At 46.1% G+C, this 13,448-nt stretch overlaps 3 protein-coding genes across 6 annotated transcripts; 2 read left to right on the top strand and 1 right to left on the bottom strand.

Annotated features, from left to right (window-relative positions):
- Positions 1-1,671: 1,671 nt before the first annotated feature.
- Positions 1,672-5,332, top strand: ash2 (Set1/Ash2 histone methyltransferase complex subunit ash2). 2 transcript variants are annotated; one of them, XM_065865915.2, is made up of 7 exons: positions 1,672-1,853; positions 1,910-2,094; positions 2,147-2,491; positions 3,721-4,101; positions 4,161-4,441; positions 4,781-5,038; positions 5,097-5,332. In XM_065865915.2, the coding sequence occupies exons 1-7, from the start codon at positions 1,738-1,740 to the stop codon at positions 5,199-5,201; spliced, it is 1,671 nt and encodes a 556-aa protein (XP_065721987.1). In that variant the 5' UTR covers positions 1,672-1,737; the 3' UTR covers positions 5,202-5,332. The 2 variants fall into 2 exon arrangements, with proteins under 2 accessions (XP_065721987.1, XP_065721988.1); XM_065865916.2 differs by lacking the exons at positions 1,672-1,853; positions 1,910-2,094; positions 2,147-2,491 and adding an exon at positions 3,105-3,290.
- Positions 5,333-5,452: 120 nt separating this feature from the next.
- On the bottom strand, positions 5,453-8,515 carry LOC108011536 (uncharacterized). Its single transcript, XM_065865918.2, has 2 exons — positions 7,208-8,515; positions 5,453-7,006 (listed from the first exon to the last, which is right to left on the bottom strand). Exon 2 carries the CDS (start codon positions 6,666-6,668, stop codon positions 5,484-5,486), a length of 1,185 nt encoding a protein of 394 aa, XP_065721990.1. The 5' UTR covers positions 6,669-7,006; positions 7,208-8,515; the 3' UTR covers positions 5,453-5,483.
- A 513-nt stretch (positions 8,516-9,028) lies between these two features.
- LOC108011524 (CLK4-associating serine/arginine rich protein) lies at positions 9,029-13,406 on the top strand. Of its 3 annotated transcripts, none has more exons than XR_011604449.1 (6): positions 9,029-9,342; positions 9,434-11,257; positions 11,360-11,412; positions 12,205-12,292; positions 12,380-12,485; positions 12,542-12,682. XR_011604449.1 is itself a non-coding variant. In XM_065865560.2 (6 exons), the coding sequence occupies exons 1-6, from the start codon at positions 9,146-9,148 to the stop codon at positions 13,116-13,118; spliced, it is 2,886 nt and encodes a 961-aa protein (XP_065721632.2). In that variant the 5' UTR covers positions 9,030-9,145; the 3' UTR covers positions 13,119-13,406. The 3 variants fall into 3 exon arrangements, 1 of the variants encoding a protein (XP_065721632.2); XR_011604448.1 differs by having other exon boundaries at positions 9,030-9,342; positions 11,360-11,457; XM_065865560.2 differs by having other exon boundaries at positions 9,030-9,342; positions 11,360-11,453; positions 12,542-13,406.
- The last annotated feature ends 42 nt before the right edge of the window (positions 13,407-13,448 follow it).

Below are 13,448 nucleotides of genomic sequence, written 5' to 3'. Positions count from 1 at the left end.
ATTTAAATGCATTTAAATTACGTTTCATTATTTAAATGCATTTTAATTACGTTTCGTTATTCAAATGCATTTTAATTATGTTTCGTTATTTAAATGCATTTTAATTACGTTTCATTATTTAAATGCATTTTAATTACGTTTCGTTATTCAAATGCATTTTAATTATGTTTCGTTATTTAAATGCATTTTAATTACGTTTCATTATTAAAGTACAGTTTAATTACGTTTTATTATTGAAATTCAATTTAATTACGTTTCGTTATTTAAATGCATTTAAATTACGTTTCATTATTAATGTGCATTTTAATTACGTTTCGTTATTCAAATGCATTTTAATTATGTTTCGTTATTTAAATGCATTTTAATTACGTTTCATTATTTAAATGCATTTTAATTACGTTTCTTATTCAAATGCATTTTATTTACGTTTCGTTATTCAAATGCATTTTAATTACGTTTCGTTATTCAAATGCATTTTAATTATGTTTCGTTATTTAAATGCATTTTAATTACGTTTCATAATGCAAATGCAATTTAATTACGTTTCGTTATGAAAATGCATTTTAATTACGTTTCGTTATTTAAATGCATTTAATTACGTTTCATTATTAAAGTGAAGTTTAATTACGTTTTATTATTGAAATTCAATTTAATTACGTTTTAATTAATTAATTACGTTTCGTTATTCAAATGCAATTTAATTACGTTTTGTTATTCAAATGCATTTTAATTACGTTTCGTTATTCAAATGCAATTTATATACGTTTAATTATTCAAATGCATTTTAATTACGTTTCGTTATTAATTACGTTTCGTTATTCAATTTAATTACGTTTCGTTATTAAAATGCAATTTAATTACGATTCATTACTAACGTTTAATTACGTTTCGTAATTCAAATGCATTTTAATTACGATTTGTTTTTATTTCATTATGCATTTTAATTACGTTTCGTTATTAAATACGTTTCATTTGTATAATTAGAATTCAATTTAAATACGTTTTATTATTAAAATGCAATTAGGTTTCGTTATTAATTGCAATTTAAATACGTTTTATTATTAAAATGCAATTAAAATACGTTACAGTTCAAATTGACTGAGATAGGGGACTTGGCAAAGCTGTGAAGTGGAAATAAAGTTTCTAATTTAATATAAAGATTCTTAATATTCAAATTTAAATATGCAAAATAAAGTTGACCTAACTTTTATTTCAACACAATGTATTTTGGAGTTGGTTCATTGCGTGAAACATTTAAATCAAAGTGAGAATATTTCGATACTATCGATGGTTCCATCGATTTTTTTGCAGCTCTATTACCCTGTTCAGACAGACAACGACTTTAGCTAATTCTTTTTATAAGAGCTACGAATGATTGAAAGAGACAGAAGTTCTACCAATGTTTTTACATTTTTTCAGTCAGTTAAAATAGTTCCTATTAAATTTTTGCTGAATTTCACATGCTAGCGTTGAAATTGCTTTGTAATCCAAAACTAAATTTGTATGCCGACCATCAGTTTTTGCCTCAGCGATTCTCTGTGTGAACAAGAATCCGCTTAAAATTGCAACGCAACAGCGATTTAAAGCGGTTGTGCGACAAGAAAATACCATTTCTACTCTTTAAAATATACCAAAAATCAACCTAACGCCATATTTTCACTCTACTTCTTCCGTACTCATTTTTGTCCGACAATTTGTTTACATGCTGTTTTCTGACTGAAAAAGTGTATCACTGCCATGGAGGACATCCAAATGGAGACCAGCTCGCCCACGGAGTCCAGCTCCGAGGTGAACTTCAATGCGGACGAGGAGAAATCCCAGGAATCGCGAGCCGCTGCCGGCGTTTGCTACTGGTAAGGTCTTCGGACGGGCTTTGTTTGGCCGACCCCATTGATAAGATTGTTTTTAGCGGGAAGGAGCGCAACCTGAACATTGTGGAGTTGCTGTGTGCCACCTGTGCGCGCTGGGTGCACGAGACCTGCGTTTCCTACCAACTGGGCAAGGGCAAACTACTGCCATTCATCACCAACTATGTTTTCGTCTGCAAGAACTGCTCCGCCAGCGGACTGGAGAGCTTCCGCAAGAGTCAGGCTAGTAAGTGGCGGGATCTGCTAATCCTAACTCTCCTGCTAATGATGTTTCTTAGCCATATCCCAGATGTGCCACTGCGCCATTGCCAACATGCAGCAGGCGGCTGCCCGGGAAGGACGTCGCCAGATCCAGTTCAGCAAGGACAAGGAGATCATCCCGTACATCGAACAGTACTGGGAGGCCATGACTACCATGCCGCGCCGGCTCACCCAATCGTGGTACAGCACCGTCCAGCGTTCCCTGGTCAAGGATGTGCACACCCTGTTCACCTACGAGGAGCACTCGGAGCACGGCTCCATGTACGGACTCTTCCACCAGGATCTGCGGATCATTAAGCCCAACTATGAGAGCATGAGCAAGAGCGGCGCCCTGCGACTCACCGACGATGGATATACTCAAGGTGAGTTGCGCGGGGGTTCGACAATCGGTAGTAATAGCTTTAAAAGGGTTATAGGTTCTAGTAGGTAATTGGTTTATTTCAAAACTGAGAAATTAGTCCATTTAAGTGAGTTAAGTTTGATTTAAAATTTGTACAATACACAAGATCAGACATCCTTGAACCTTGAAAGTTGGACTGGGGAAATCAGCGCTATTATCTTGACCGCTATTAAATCGGTTAAAAAAGCCAAAGGAATTAACTTGTGGCGGCCAAATTGGCAACTCTGGCCGGTCAGCTGATTTTGGCACAGTATTTCGTTTGCTTCCTATTTGCTCCCCCATTTATCGCGGCGTCCGCTTTGCACACTCCGCAAACAAAACAAGCACACTCTGTCGCTCCCTTTTGCACGCTCATTCGCCAGTGTTTGGCAAAGCTAGGTAACAACAACTGGAAAGGAAATCGCAAAGTGGATCGCAGTTTCTGATTTGCACACACACACACACACACATGCAGAGCCACAGAAAGAGCGTGCGGAGAGAGCGGGAGAGCGCAGCTGGCAGCCCCACGTAGTCAAATTGTGGGCGGGGCGGAGTGGGGTGGGGCTGGCAGAAGCGCTCAACTTGGCTCATTCATTACAAACAAATAGTTACGCTTGGAGCACACTTGCGAGTGTGTGCGTGTGTTTGCGGTGCTCTTTCAGGGGAATTGATTTTGATTTGATTTTGAGCACTACGCAATTGGAAGTCCCTGCTCCTCCAGTTCCACTGTGACCTACTCCTGCTTCTTCCTGCCATGGCGTCATCTTTTCCGGACGAGGAGTGTAAGCCCGGGAACACCAACGCCACCACCTCGAACTTTGCCCAGTCACCTACTTAATCCACGCAGGCGATTTTACATGGACATACCTATGTATATTATAGATTTGTGCTTGCTTGTAGGCCCTTCTTTATCAAAGACCCCCTTTCCGGAAGAACTAAAAGTGACCTTTAAACGTTTCCTAACAGAAAAACAGGCGCCGATTAAGGGCAATATCGGGAATTCTTTGTCATGTGGAAATATTCCAGATACGCCTTCAAAGATACTTATAAATAATAGTCTAATAATGTTCAATTAGCCTTGTAAATCCCAAACTATCATCAAAATAGATACCTTCGAAGTACATTCAAATAGTAATTATAAGTTCCTTTTTTTTAGAAAAGATATTTTTGTTTCCTCGAAATATTACTAATGTCCCGCCCTCTTTTTATCAGCTGCCCTGTCCAAAAACAATCGACAGAAAAGGAAATTCCCCGGCACGGATTCAGGACCCACGGGCAAGAAGGGTCGACCCAGTTCCGATATCACGGCAAATGTGAAGCTGCCACCACATGGCTATCCCCTGGAGCACCCCTTCAATAAAGACGGATATCGCTATATACTCGCCGAGCCAGATCCACATGCTCCGTTTCGCCAGGAGTTCGACGAGAGCTCCGACTGGGCTGGCAAACCCATTCCCGGCTGGCTGTACCGCACCCTGGTGCCCCATTCTGTGCTGCTGGCCCTGCACGATCGGGCACCACAGCTAAAGATCAGCGAGGATCGGCTGGCTGTAACGGGAGAAAGGGGTTACTGCATGGTCCGGGCCACGCACTGTAAGTAATCCGCTTATATAAAGTAAAAGAAACCCTGTTAATAAGATCTTCCTGTCCAGCTGTGAACCGAGGATGCTGGTACTACGAGATCACCATAGAGGAAATGCCCGAGGGCGCTGCCACGCGACTGGGTTGGGGCAGGGAGTACGGCAACCTTCAGGCTCCCCTGGGTTACGACAAATTTGGTTACTCCTGGAGATCTCGCAAGGGCACAAAGTTCACCGAGAGCCATGGCAAGCACTACAGTGAGGCCTATGTAGAGGGCGACACCCTGGGTTTTCTGATAGAACTGCCAGAGGAGACGGCGCTCGACTATCTGCCCAACACATTCAAAGATCGGGTATGTTTTGATAATATCTATCATAATAATGAATTACCATTTCTTGTTTATTGCACATTAATTTTGCATATTTAATATGCAAGGGTATGCTTTGATCATATCTTTCATAATAATGATTTACCATTTCTTGATTATTGCACATTAATTTTGCATATTTAATTTGAATGGGTATAAAACCCTTTCTTTTTCAATCAAGTCTCTGGTTTTTTATTGTAAAAAGATAAAGGTGGATAATTAGCCAATATTATATCTTGCCCCTCCATCAGCATATTACTGCATCTTTACAAATCGACCCTTCCTAATTGGCAATCCTGTTGCGCTCTATTCATTATCCAACAGCCCCTGGTCAAGTTCAAGTCGCATCTGTACTACGAGGACAAGGACAAGATCACAGAGACGCTCAAGAATCTGCACATTCTGCAGGGCAGTCGCATTGAGTTCTTCAAGAACGGCCAGTCGCAGGGCGTTGCATTCGAGGATATATACGCCGGAAGCTATTTTCCGGCCATTTCGATCCACAAGAGTGCCACGGTGAGCGTGAACTTTGGACCCGCTTTTAAGTATCCCGAGGTTCTAAGCGAACAAAAAGCCAAGGGGGTAAGCAATCGCAGCTCGTTCCCAGAAATCTTAACACTTACTAAACCATCCTTTCCAGATGCACGACCGCGTAGAGGAGCTGATCACGGAGCAGTGCTTAGCCGACACCCTCTACCTCACCGAACACGATGGACGCCTGCGCCTGGATAACATGGGACTCTAATAGAATATGTCGATATGAAAGAGAACATGGGTCTTGTAAGAATTTTAATTCGTAAAAACAAAATATGATGTGTTATTTTTCTATGCAATTTTGTTTTGGTCAAAGAATGAATATAAAAAATTAAGATTTTACCGACTGTTTTAAAACAGGCCTTTCAAATTTAAAACGGAAAAGGATAAAAGCAGAAGTAATCTAATTGTATAATTCCAGAACAGTGTTTCTAAGCCTCACGGAATAATTGTAAGACCAAAAATCTTTTGAGTTCAGTTTTATTGTTTGAGGTTACTTAAAGGCTTTGAATTTCGAGGCACTGTAGGGTATGTAGAAGGCGCTGCTGGGAGCGAATTCGGATCGCGGATGATGCACTGCCGCCGAGATGGACCGTCCTGTCGATGGGGTGTTGCTGGAAACGCTCGTCGCTCCGAACGGATGCAGCGTGGACCGGTTGGAGGAACTGTTGCTGTGGCCGTGACTGTTGTGCCCGCCGCCGCCGCTTGAGTTGCTCTGGCTTGAAGTGGCCGTGGTGGTGGCCAGCAGGTCTCTGCTGTGCCTGCCCAGGTTCAGCGAGGGCAGCACCACAGCGTTCTTGTTGTTGAAGAAGCGATTGGCGGCCATGGGCATGTGCCAGGCGGACGCTCGATGGCCCTGGTGTGGTAACACGGCAGACTTGGCTTGGTTCTGATGCTGCAGCTGCTCTTTCTGCTGCACTTGGGTGAGCTGGACGAAGCTTCGGTTGTTGAGCAATCCCCGGAAGCGTCTGTTGGTGTCCAGCACGTTCAGGATGGGCGGCATGCGCAGGCGGGCCGAGGATTGGGTGGTGGCCGAAATGGGCAGCTGCGGCTGGTACTGCTGGCTTCGTTGGCGCTTGAGAAGCTTCACCGAGACGGAGGTGACCCGCAGATCCCTGTCCAGTAGATCCACCAACTTCTTTTGGCTCGGACGTAAGTAGGGACGGTGATGCGGCTGCTGCGGCTCCTCCGCTTTGGGCGTGAGAAAGCCATCCTCCGCCTCCTCGTCGTCATCCTCGTCGTCCAGGGAGTTCAGGCTGAGATTTGAAATCGAGTCGATGTCCTCCCGTGTCTGGCTATCAAAGCTATGGTGCCGCAACGGACGAGTCCTCCGGCCCAGCAGGCTGGGGAACTTGCGGTGCCAGTCGGCGATTTCGTTGCGCAACTCTGGCTCCTGGAGCTCCGCCAGGGGATCCTCCCCGCTCATAAGCCGCTCCACCCGCTCCCAGTCCAGCAGGTTCTTCTTGATGGCGTCGTCCGCCCATGGAATGGAGCCCACCGAGCTGCGGTCGATGCTGCTCGAGGAGTAGGGCACATCCTGCAGGAACTCCGAGTCGTCCGGGTCTTGGTCGTCCTTGTCCACTTCCGGCTCGTTGTTGTTGGCGTTGTTCTTGCAGATGGCGGTGTCCCCATTGTCCTCCAGATCCGCTCCGAAGTAGTATCGTCTGTCTGAGGACATCAAAACTGGATCCGGAAAACGAGCTGGACTCGTTCTGCCTTCGCTTTCCCTCCGCTGCTCCTTGGTCCCTGCAATCGCAAATCCCCGTGGGTGTCCTTCCGCTTTAGCTGTGCCTGTGGATGTGGATGTGTGGATTCTCCTTCAAAATCGATGCCGCAAAAGGCGGCGAGCGACAATTGTTGTGTTGTGGCCCATTCCAGTTTGGCTTGTTATTTATTGTCCTTTTGTTGTTTCCACCACCGACCAAAGGCGCAGGCTCCACGGCGTTGCCAGCGTCGACCAGAAATAACGTACGCCGGTTCAAAAATGGTTCGCATGGAGGGTATTCTTTTTGAGCTCTGCTTTGGATATAATTTTATTGTTTTTTAATTTTATATAAAGCCAACTATGTATTAAAATTAGTAAGCAAGCCAAAGAGTTTATCAACAAGCTGTAATGTGCTTTAGCTACAGTGTACAATTATGTGTATGATTTTAAAAGTTTGTTAAACTGAGACTACAACAACGCATTTCAAGTAGTTTAATTTAAAATTCACTTACATTAAAAGAAGACCCTTCAAAGCGAAATTTCTGTTGGTCCAGTTGTGGCCAACATCCCTTCAGTTTGTAAACCTTATTCATAAGGCAAACACACACTTTCGCATGAGTAGCAAATAAATTTTTCGTTCTTTCTTTTTTAAACAAGGCACAATTCTTTATAAAAATACTAGATAAGATTCTACACAATTTGTTGTACTTTTACGTTCCCTTTTCCCCATTTTAATATATAAAAATGTAGGTAAGGACGGTAAGTCCGTGTTTGACAGGGTAAGGATGACGAGAACCTTCGGGGATGCTAATGCCACCAAAAGGGTTTTATAAATTTCCTGAGGTCTAATTGGGGACGCTTTCGCGATTTTTACCCGAATAAGCAGTTGACGGAAAATGGAAGATGTTGATGGCTCACAATGTGCGAACGCCACCGACTCGAGTACTCTGTGGTAAGTAATCGACAGGACCCAAAATAACTTGTAGAAATGCATGCTACTCGCAAAAAGGAAGCTGAAGTAGAAAAAGCTTAGAAAAAGTTGCTCCCAGACCGAGCCTAGCTGCCTATAAGTTCAAAAAATATAGACAAACCGAAGGCAAGCGCACGATCTGAGCCGCGATGCTTGCAGAACAACAAAGATAATAGATTAAATCAAAACCAAGTCGATGGGACCCGTACCGTACAAAACCCAAGCCGAATGGCTCCAAGGGCCCCTTGAAACCACTCGACTTGGGTTTGGAAAAGCTCCGTTCGCGTTTGATTGAATCCATATCTTTATTGTTTTGGAAACAACGCGGCCTAAATCGAGCGCTTGCCTTCAGTTTGTCTACATTTTTTGAATTTTAAGGCAGCACGGCTCGGTCTGGGGCAACATTTCCTAGGCGTACCACACTTTCGCACCCTTTTTTGTGACGAGCATCCATTTCTAGAACTTCTTCTGAGTACGGCGAATAATAGATTACTTACCACACAGTACTGGAATGTGGTGGGGTTGGGACATCTCAACCCATCGGCATCCTCCGATTTCTGACAACTGCTTATGCGGGTAAAAATCGCAAAAGCGCTCCCAAAAAACCTCATGAAATCTATGAAACTCTTTTGGTGGCATTTACATCCCCGAACGTTCACATTATCCTCGAGCTCTCAATACCCGAATTACCGTCCTTTATTTTCCAAAATTTTTTTAAGAATCAATTTTTAAAATTAGTAAAAGAACATTAAATGCATGGATCTTATAGAAATTAATCAGTTTTTTTTATAAAGAATTGCTTGTGCCTTGTTTAAAAAATGCGGTTTATAAATTGTTAAAAACCGTAAAAACGAAAATTATATTTGTTACTTATGCGAAAGTGTGTGTTTGCCGTATGAATAAGTTTTACGAACTGAAATAATGTTGGCCTCAGCTCGACAAACTGAAATTTCGCTTTGAATAAAGGGTCTGCTGTTACTGCGATTGAATTTTAAATTGCATTTAAAATGCATTTTTTAGATCTAAGTATTTCTCATGATTATAAACTTTTTAAATAGTTGCTAGAGCGATTTTCTGTGTAGATTTTTTCTTATCGAAATTTAACCAGTGGAAATTAACCAGTGGTTTCAAAAAGCTCCCATAAAATTCTGACAATATTCTATTCCTTTTATTTTTAAATTTACGCGGGCTTTTTCTGGAAGTAGATAAATGGTTCGAGTCCTAGCAAATTATCGAAAAATCGGTTCGAGTCTTGAATAAAATTATCTAACCGCAGAGATGACATGCCAAACATCGATTACCAATGCTTTGAAAACATCGATGACAAAAAAAGTTGGTATTAAAAGTATTTTTCCCACGTTTTAAAATCGAACTGGTCACTCTAGACAAAGGAGAATTTTTTTGCCGGGCGTGCTGATGTCCTTTTTCGGGTGAAGCCAACTCATTTGCCAGCCGGCGTTCGCAGGATTCACAAGACAGGATGTGGCACGAGGCGAGAAAGCAGGAGCGCAAGATCCGCGGCCTGATCGTCGACTACCGCAAGCGGGCGGAGCGGCGGCAGTACTTCTACGACAAGATCCAGGCGGATCCCACCCAGTTTCTGCAGCTGCACGGCCGGCGGAGCAAGATATACTTGGACCCCGCGGTGGCCGCCGCCGGCGATGGAGCCGCCATCATGCAAGTGATATTCAGTTGGAGCCTAAAACCCTCTACTCTTGTTTTTGTGCCTGTGGTGAGTTCTTTACTAAGTTCTTCGTCTTCTTTGCAGTGTGCCTTGGCAGGGTCAGCAGGACAACCTAATCGACCGCTTCGATGTGCGTGCTCATCTGGATCATATTCCCCCCGTGACCAAAACAGGCGCCGAGGGCGGTGAGGTGGACTCCGAGATGACCGCCGAGGAGCGGCAGCTGAACTACGAGCGGTATCGCATCCTGGCGCAAAACGACTTCCTCAACGTCAGCGAGGACAAGTTCCTGCACCAGCTCTACCTGGAGGAGCAGTTCGGGGCCAATGCCCAGCTGGAGGCAGAGCGGAATCTGGCCAAGAAGAAGCAGAAAACGGGTGGAGCCACCATTGGGTACTCCTACGACGATGCTGGCGATGTAGCCACCATTGGGCCGCAGCCTTTTGGAGCGGCCAGTTCGGCAGCCAGTGGAGGAGCTTCCGTGGCGGCCAAGGGCGAAAAGGCGGAGGGCAGCGACGAATCCGATTCGGACATCGACATGGACGTGTCCATTGACATCGGCAAGTTGGATACCTCGCAAGCCCACGAGCTTAATGCCTGCGGACGAAACTACGGCATGAAGAGCAACGACTTCTTCTCACACCTAACCAAGGATGCGGACGAGGCGGATGCCTTGCGCATTGCTCGCGAGGAGGAGCAGGAGAAGATGCTGCTGAGTGGGCGCAAGTCAAGACGAGAGCGACGGGCCCAAAAGGAGCGCAGGATTGCCAACAGACCATTCAGTCCACCAAGCTATGCGGCAAAGGAGGATAAGGACAAAAAGGGCGGTGGAAAGGGAGGCGACAAGGAAAAGGAGGAGGACAGCGACTCACGTTCGCCCTCGCCGGCCGAGGCGGGACCCGAGAAGATCACGTACATTACCTCATTTGGCGGCGAGGACGAGATGCAGCCCCACTCCAAGATCACCATCAGCCTGACGAAGCCGGGCTTGACCCTGGGTGAGTCGTGCATTAATGCCAGCAGCGGAGCAGCCATTGCAGCCGCCGCAGCAGCGTCCTCGGTTTCCTATGCCCAAAAGGTGAAAGACAACTTGGACAAGTTGAAGGTGATGAATGAATCGGCCAAGCGCAGCAGACGCCGTTCCCGTTCGCACTCCCGCTCACGTTCCAGGAGTGGCTCTGCCTCGAGGAGTCGCAGTGGCAGTCGGCGAAGAAGTCGCCGCAGTCGTAGCTATCACAGAAGGAGCAGGACGCGCTCTCGCCGCCGTCGTAGGTACTACTCCAGATCAAGATCCAGGTCCAGATCCAGATCGCGGTCCAGGTCCAGATCAAGGTCTAGGTCCCGAACACGCTCGCGCTCTGGCTCGTGGAAACGGTACAAGACGCGTAGTCCCAGCTACAAGCGGTCTAGGAAGCGCTACTCCTATTCCTCGCGCAGTTCCAGCGGCAGCTCGTACAGGCGACGAAGCCGCTCCCGTTCCCACTCCAGTCGAAAGAGTCGCGTCAAGAAGAAGACCACACCTCCGCCAGCGGCGACAGTGGATGGCTATTGTCTGAGCACCACCACCACTACAACCACATCCACTTTGACGGCGGTAAAACTGCTCCAGCAGCAGCAGCAGCCGCAGGCCAAAGCCACGCCACCCATGATCAGCTATCCCCTGCCGGCAAGAGTGCTCAATCTAAACCAATCCGGGACTGCTGCCGCTCCTGCTGCTGTGCAACCGCAAGTGGTGGAGCCACCACCACCGCCACTGAAACGCTATTACGGCCGGAAAAGAGCCAACGACACCTCGTCCTCATCCTCGTCGGGAGCGGAAAACAGCGAAGTCAGCGACAACGAGGAGCCGCAACCGCCGCAGTTGGGAAAGCGAGCAGACGATTCCGATGATATGGAAGTGGAGACTGCGTAAGTTTGTGTGCTGCAGAGAGTGGTAAAGTAGAACAGCCAAAGACTAGGGCCCCTATGCTTCCATTCGTAATCTTTGACTAATTCTGGTATCTCTTGCAGGTCCGAGCGTTCCCATGCCCTCCAGCCGACCATGTCGTCATCGAGCAGCACGGGTAATCAAACAGGCAAATATAGTTCTGCTACCGAAACCAAAGTCAGTAAGCAAAGCCAAATGTCTCATGCCCCACCCAACTGGAGTACACCACAAAATTCACGTCTCAGCCTCCCGCAATCCGCCATCCAAACCAATGAGCAACATTCGGACCCAAGCAGGCAGCACCGTGTTCTCGTTCCAACCCCGACTAGTGACCATCCCTGCATGTCCCCTTGTTGATGCATTGTTTTGTGTCCCCTCCTAATGCCACTGCAGCAATCGTTGCAATGCAATGTTGATAGCGATGCAATCAAGGATGCATTTACCACCCTATTATGTTTAAAAGACGATGCGATGTCCTGTTTGTCAGCTTTTTCTTTATTCTGTTGCTATGCAAAGGTGTTCCGTAAACAGAATTATGTCTAGTTCCCATAGAATCCAAGGTTTTCAACAATTGTTATCAAATTTCCAGTTGTATGGCTCGTACCATCTTTTGCTCATCATAAGTATTCTCAGATAACTGTACTAACCGTATCATACAATAGTTCTGTAATAGCTTTTATAGTACTCATTAACGCAAAACCCTTGGTAGCATCCATAAAAATGATTTGTCTGCAAGGGTATTGAAAGCTTCGGTTCTCGAAGCTAGCTTTTTCCCCATTGTTAGAAAGCAGAAGTCCTTATCTGACAGCTGAGCATGGACACACTGACGAATCCCCACTGCCCACCACACTTTCGACTGCCCGCCCCTGCTCCCTTAAAAACCTCAATATCATCCTGACACTTGCTAAATTAGTGTAAGCTTTTACAGGGCTCTGGACATCCGAGTTCTGGTGGCGGACGACCCAATCTGCGCGAACGGCTTAAGCGCAAGATGCAGAACCTCTTGAACAGGCAATGTAAGCCAACCGGAGTGTAGTGTGATGTTCACCAAGCGCCTTCTGAAACCCCTTGGAGTTGAGTACTAAAACCGGATTATCTTGCAGATAAAGCTGACAAACGTGCGGAAATCGAAAAGACCGAGCGGGAGCGACTGCAACAGCAGGAGCGCGAAGACGAGATGCGTGAGCTGGCGCTGAAGCTGCGGAGGAGGTGGGTATCTCGATGTGGTTGGCTCTGGCGGTCCTCTCACATCTACATATTCACAGGCGTCGTGAGCTGCGGCACAAATATGGCACGCCCTCGAGCGGCAAGCTCTCGGGCAGCGAGGCGGAATCGGTGGCCTCGGAGAGTCAGCTGGCAAAGACCTCGTCGCGTCGCAGTCGCAGCAGATCGCACAGTCGCAGGCGGACTCCTCCGCCGGACACACAGCACAGCAGGCGGAGCAACAGTCGAACGGAACGGAGGCGTCGGACAAGGACGCCCAGTCCCAAGTACAATAGGAGGCAGCGCTCACGCTCCAGGAGCGGGAGTCGCGTGGATCGGAAGCGACGATCACATAGTCGACGAAGGAGTGGCAGTCGCGATCGTCGCCGTTCTCGAAGTCGGAGAAGTCAATCCAGGCGGAGGAGGCAGCGGGACCGCAGCGTGGAGCGGAACCGTGAGCGGGAGCGGTACAGGCAACAGCATCAGCAGCAACAACAACAACAGCAACAGCAGGACAGGATGCGAGGACGTGACAAAGACCGGGATGCGGACTACAGTCATAGCGGCAGTGGGTCTTCAAATCGAGGTCGCGTCGTCATATCCGCACCGCCAAAGCTCAAGAAATTGGTTGACTATTGAACCCGAAAGCGCTGTGAAGGAGACTCTTTTCTATTCACTTTATACACTTGATATTCGCTCGATTGTTTATAGGACGTAGGAGCGTGTTCTGCGTTATCTGTTGATTCTGGCCCAATAAAATTATTTTAGCCCATAACAGCCAATACTTTTTTACGGAGATAGCTCTGTATTGTACATTACAATTTTATTTTTATTAAAATTGGGCCGTTACATTTTTATATGGCGCTTGATTATTAATTACCGTACTTAATTAGCTATTATAAATATATTTTTTCTTTGCTGCATAAATTCAATTGTTTTTTATTTAAAACGCATTTATGTTTTTAATAA

The sequence above is a fragment of the Drosophila suzukii genome, chromosome 3 (genome assembly GCF_043229965.1).
Source record: "Drosophila suzukii chromosome 3, CBGP_Dsuzu_IsoJpt1.0, whole genome shotgun sequence".
Lineage (NCBI taxonomy): Eukaryota > Metazoa > Arthropoda > Insecta > Diptera > Drosophilidae > Drosophila > Drosophila suzukii.
This window is presented reverse-complemented; position numbering and strand designations above follow the sequence as displayed.

Excerpts from the sequence above, each read along its gene's own strand:
- ash2 (XM_065865915.2), top strand. The coding sequence starts at position 1,738 with ATGGAGGACATCCAAATGGAGACCAGCTCGCCCACGGAGTCCAGCTCC. Across the intron at positions 2,095-2,146 it reads CTTCCGCAAGAGTCAGGCTA|CCATATCCCAGATGTGCCAC; the intron begins GTAAGTGGCGGG and ends GATGTTTCTTAG. Across the intron at positions 2,492-3,720 it reads CGACGATGGATATACTCAAG|CTGCCCTGTCCAAAAACAAT; the intron begins GTGAGTTGCGCG and ends TCTTTTTATCAG.
- LOC108011536 (XM_065865918.2), bottom strand. The coding sequence starts at position 6,668 with ATGTCCTCAGACAGACGATACTACTTCGGAGCGGATCTGGAGGACAAT.
- LOC108011524 (XM_065865560.2), top strand. The coding sequence starts at position 9,146 with ATGTGGCACGAGGCGAGAAAGCAGGAGCGCAAGATCCGCGGCCTGATC. Across the intron at positions 9,343-9,433 it reads GGCGATGGAGCCGCCATCAT|TGTGCCTTGGCAGGGTCAGC; the intron begins GCAAGTGATATT and ends TCTTCTTTGCAG. Across the intron at positions 12,486-12,541 it reads GCGCTGAAGCTGCGGAGGAG|GCGTCGTGAGCTGCGGCACA; the intron begins GTGGGTATCTCG and ends ACATATTCACAG.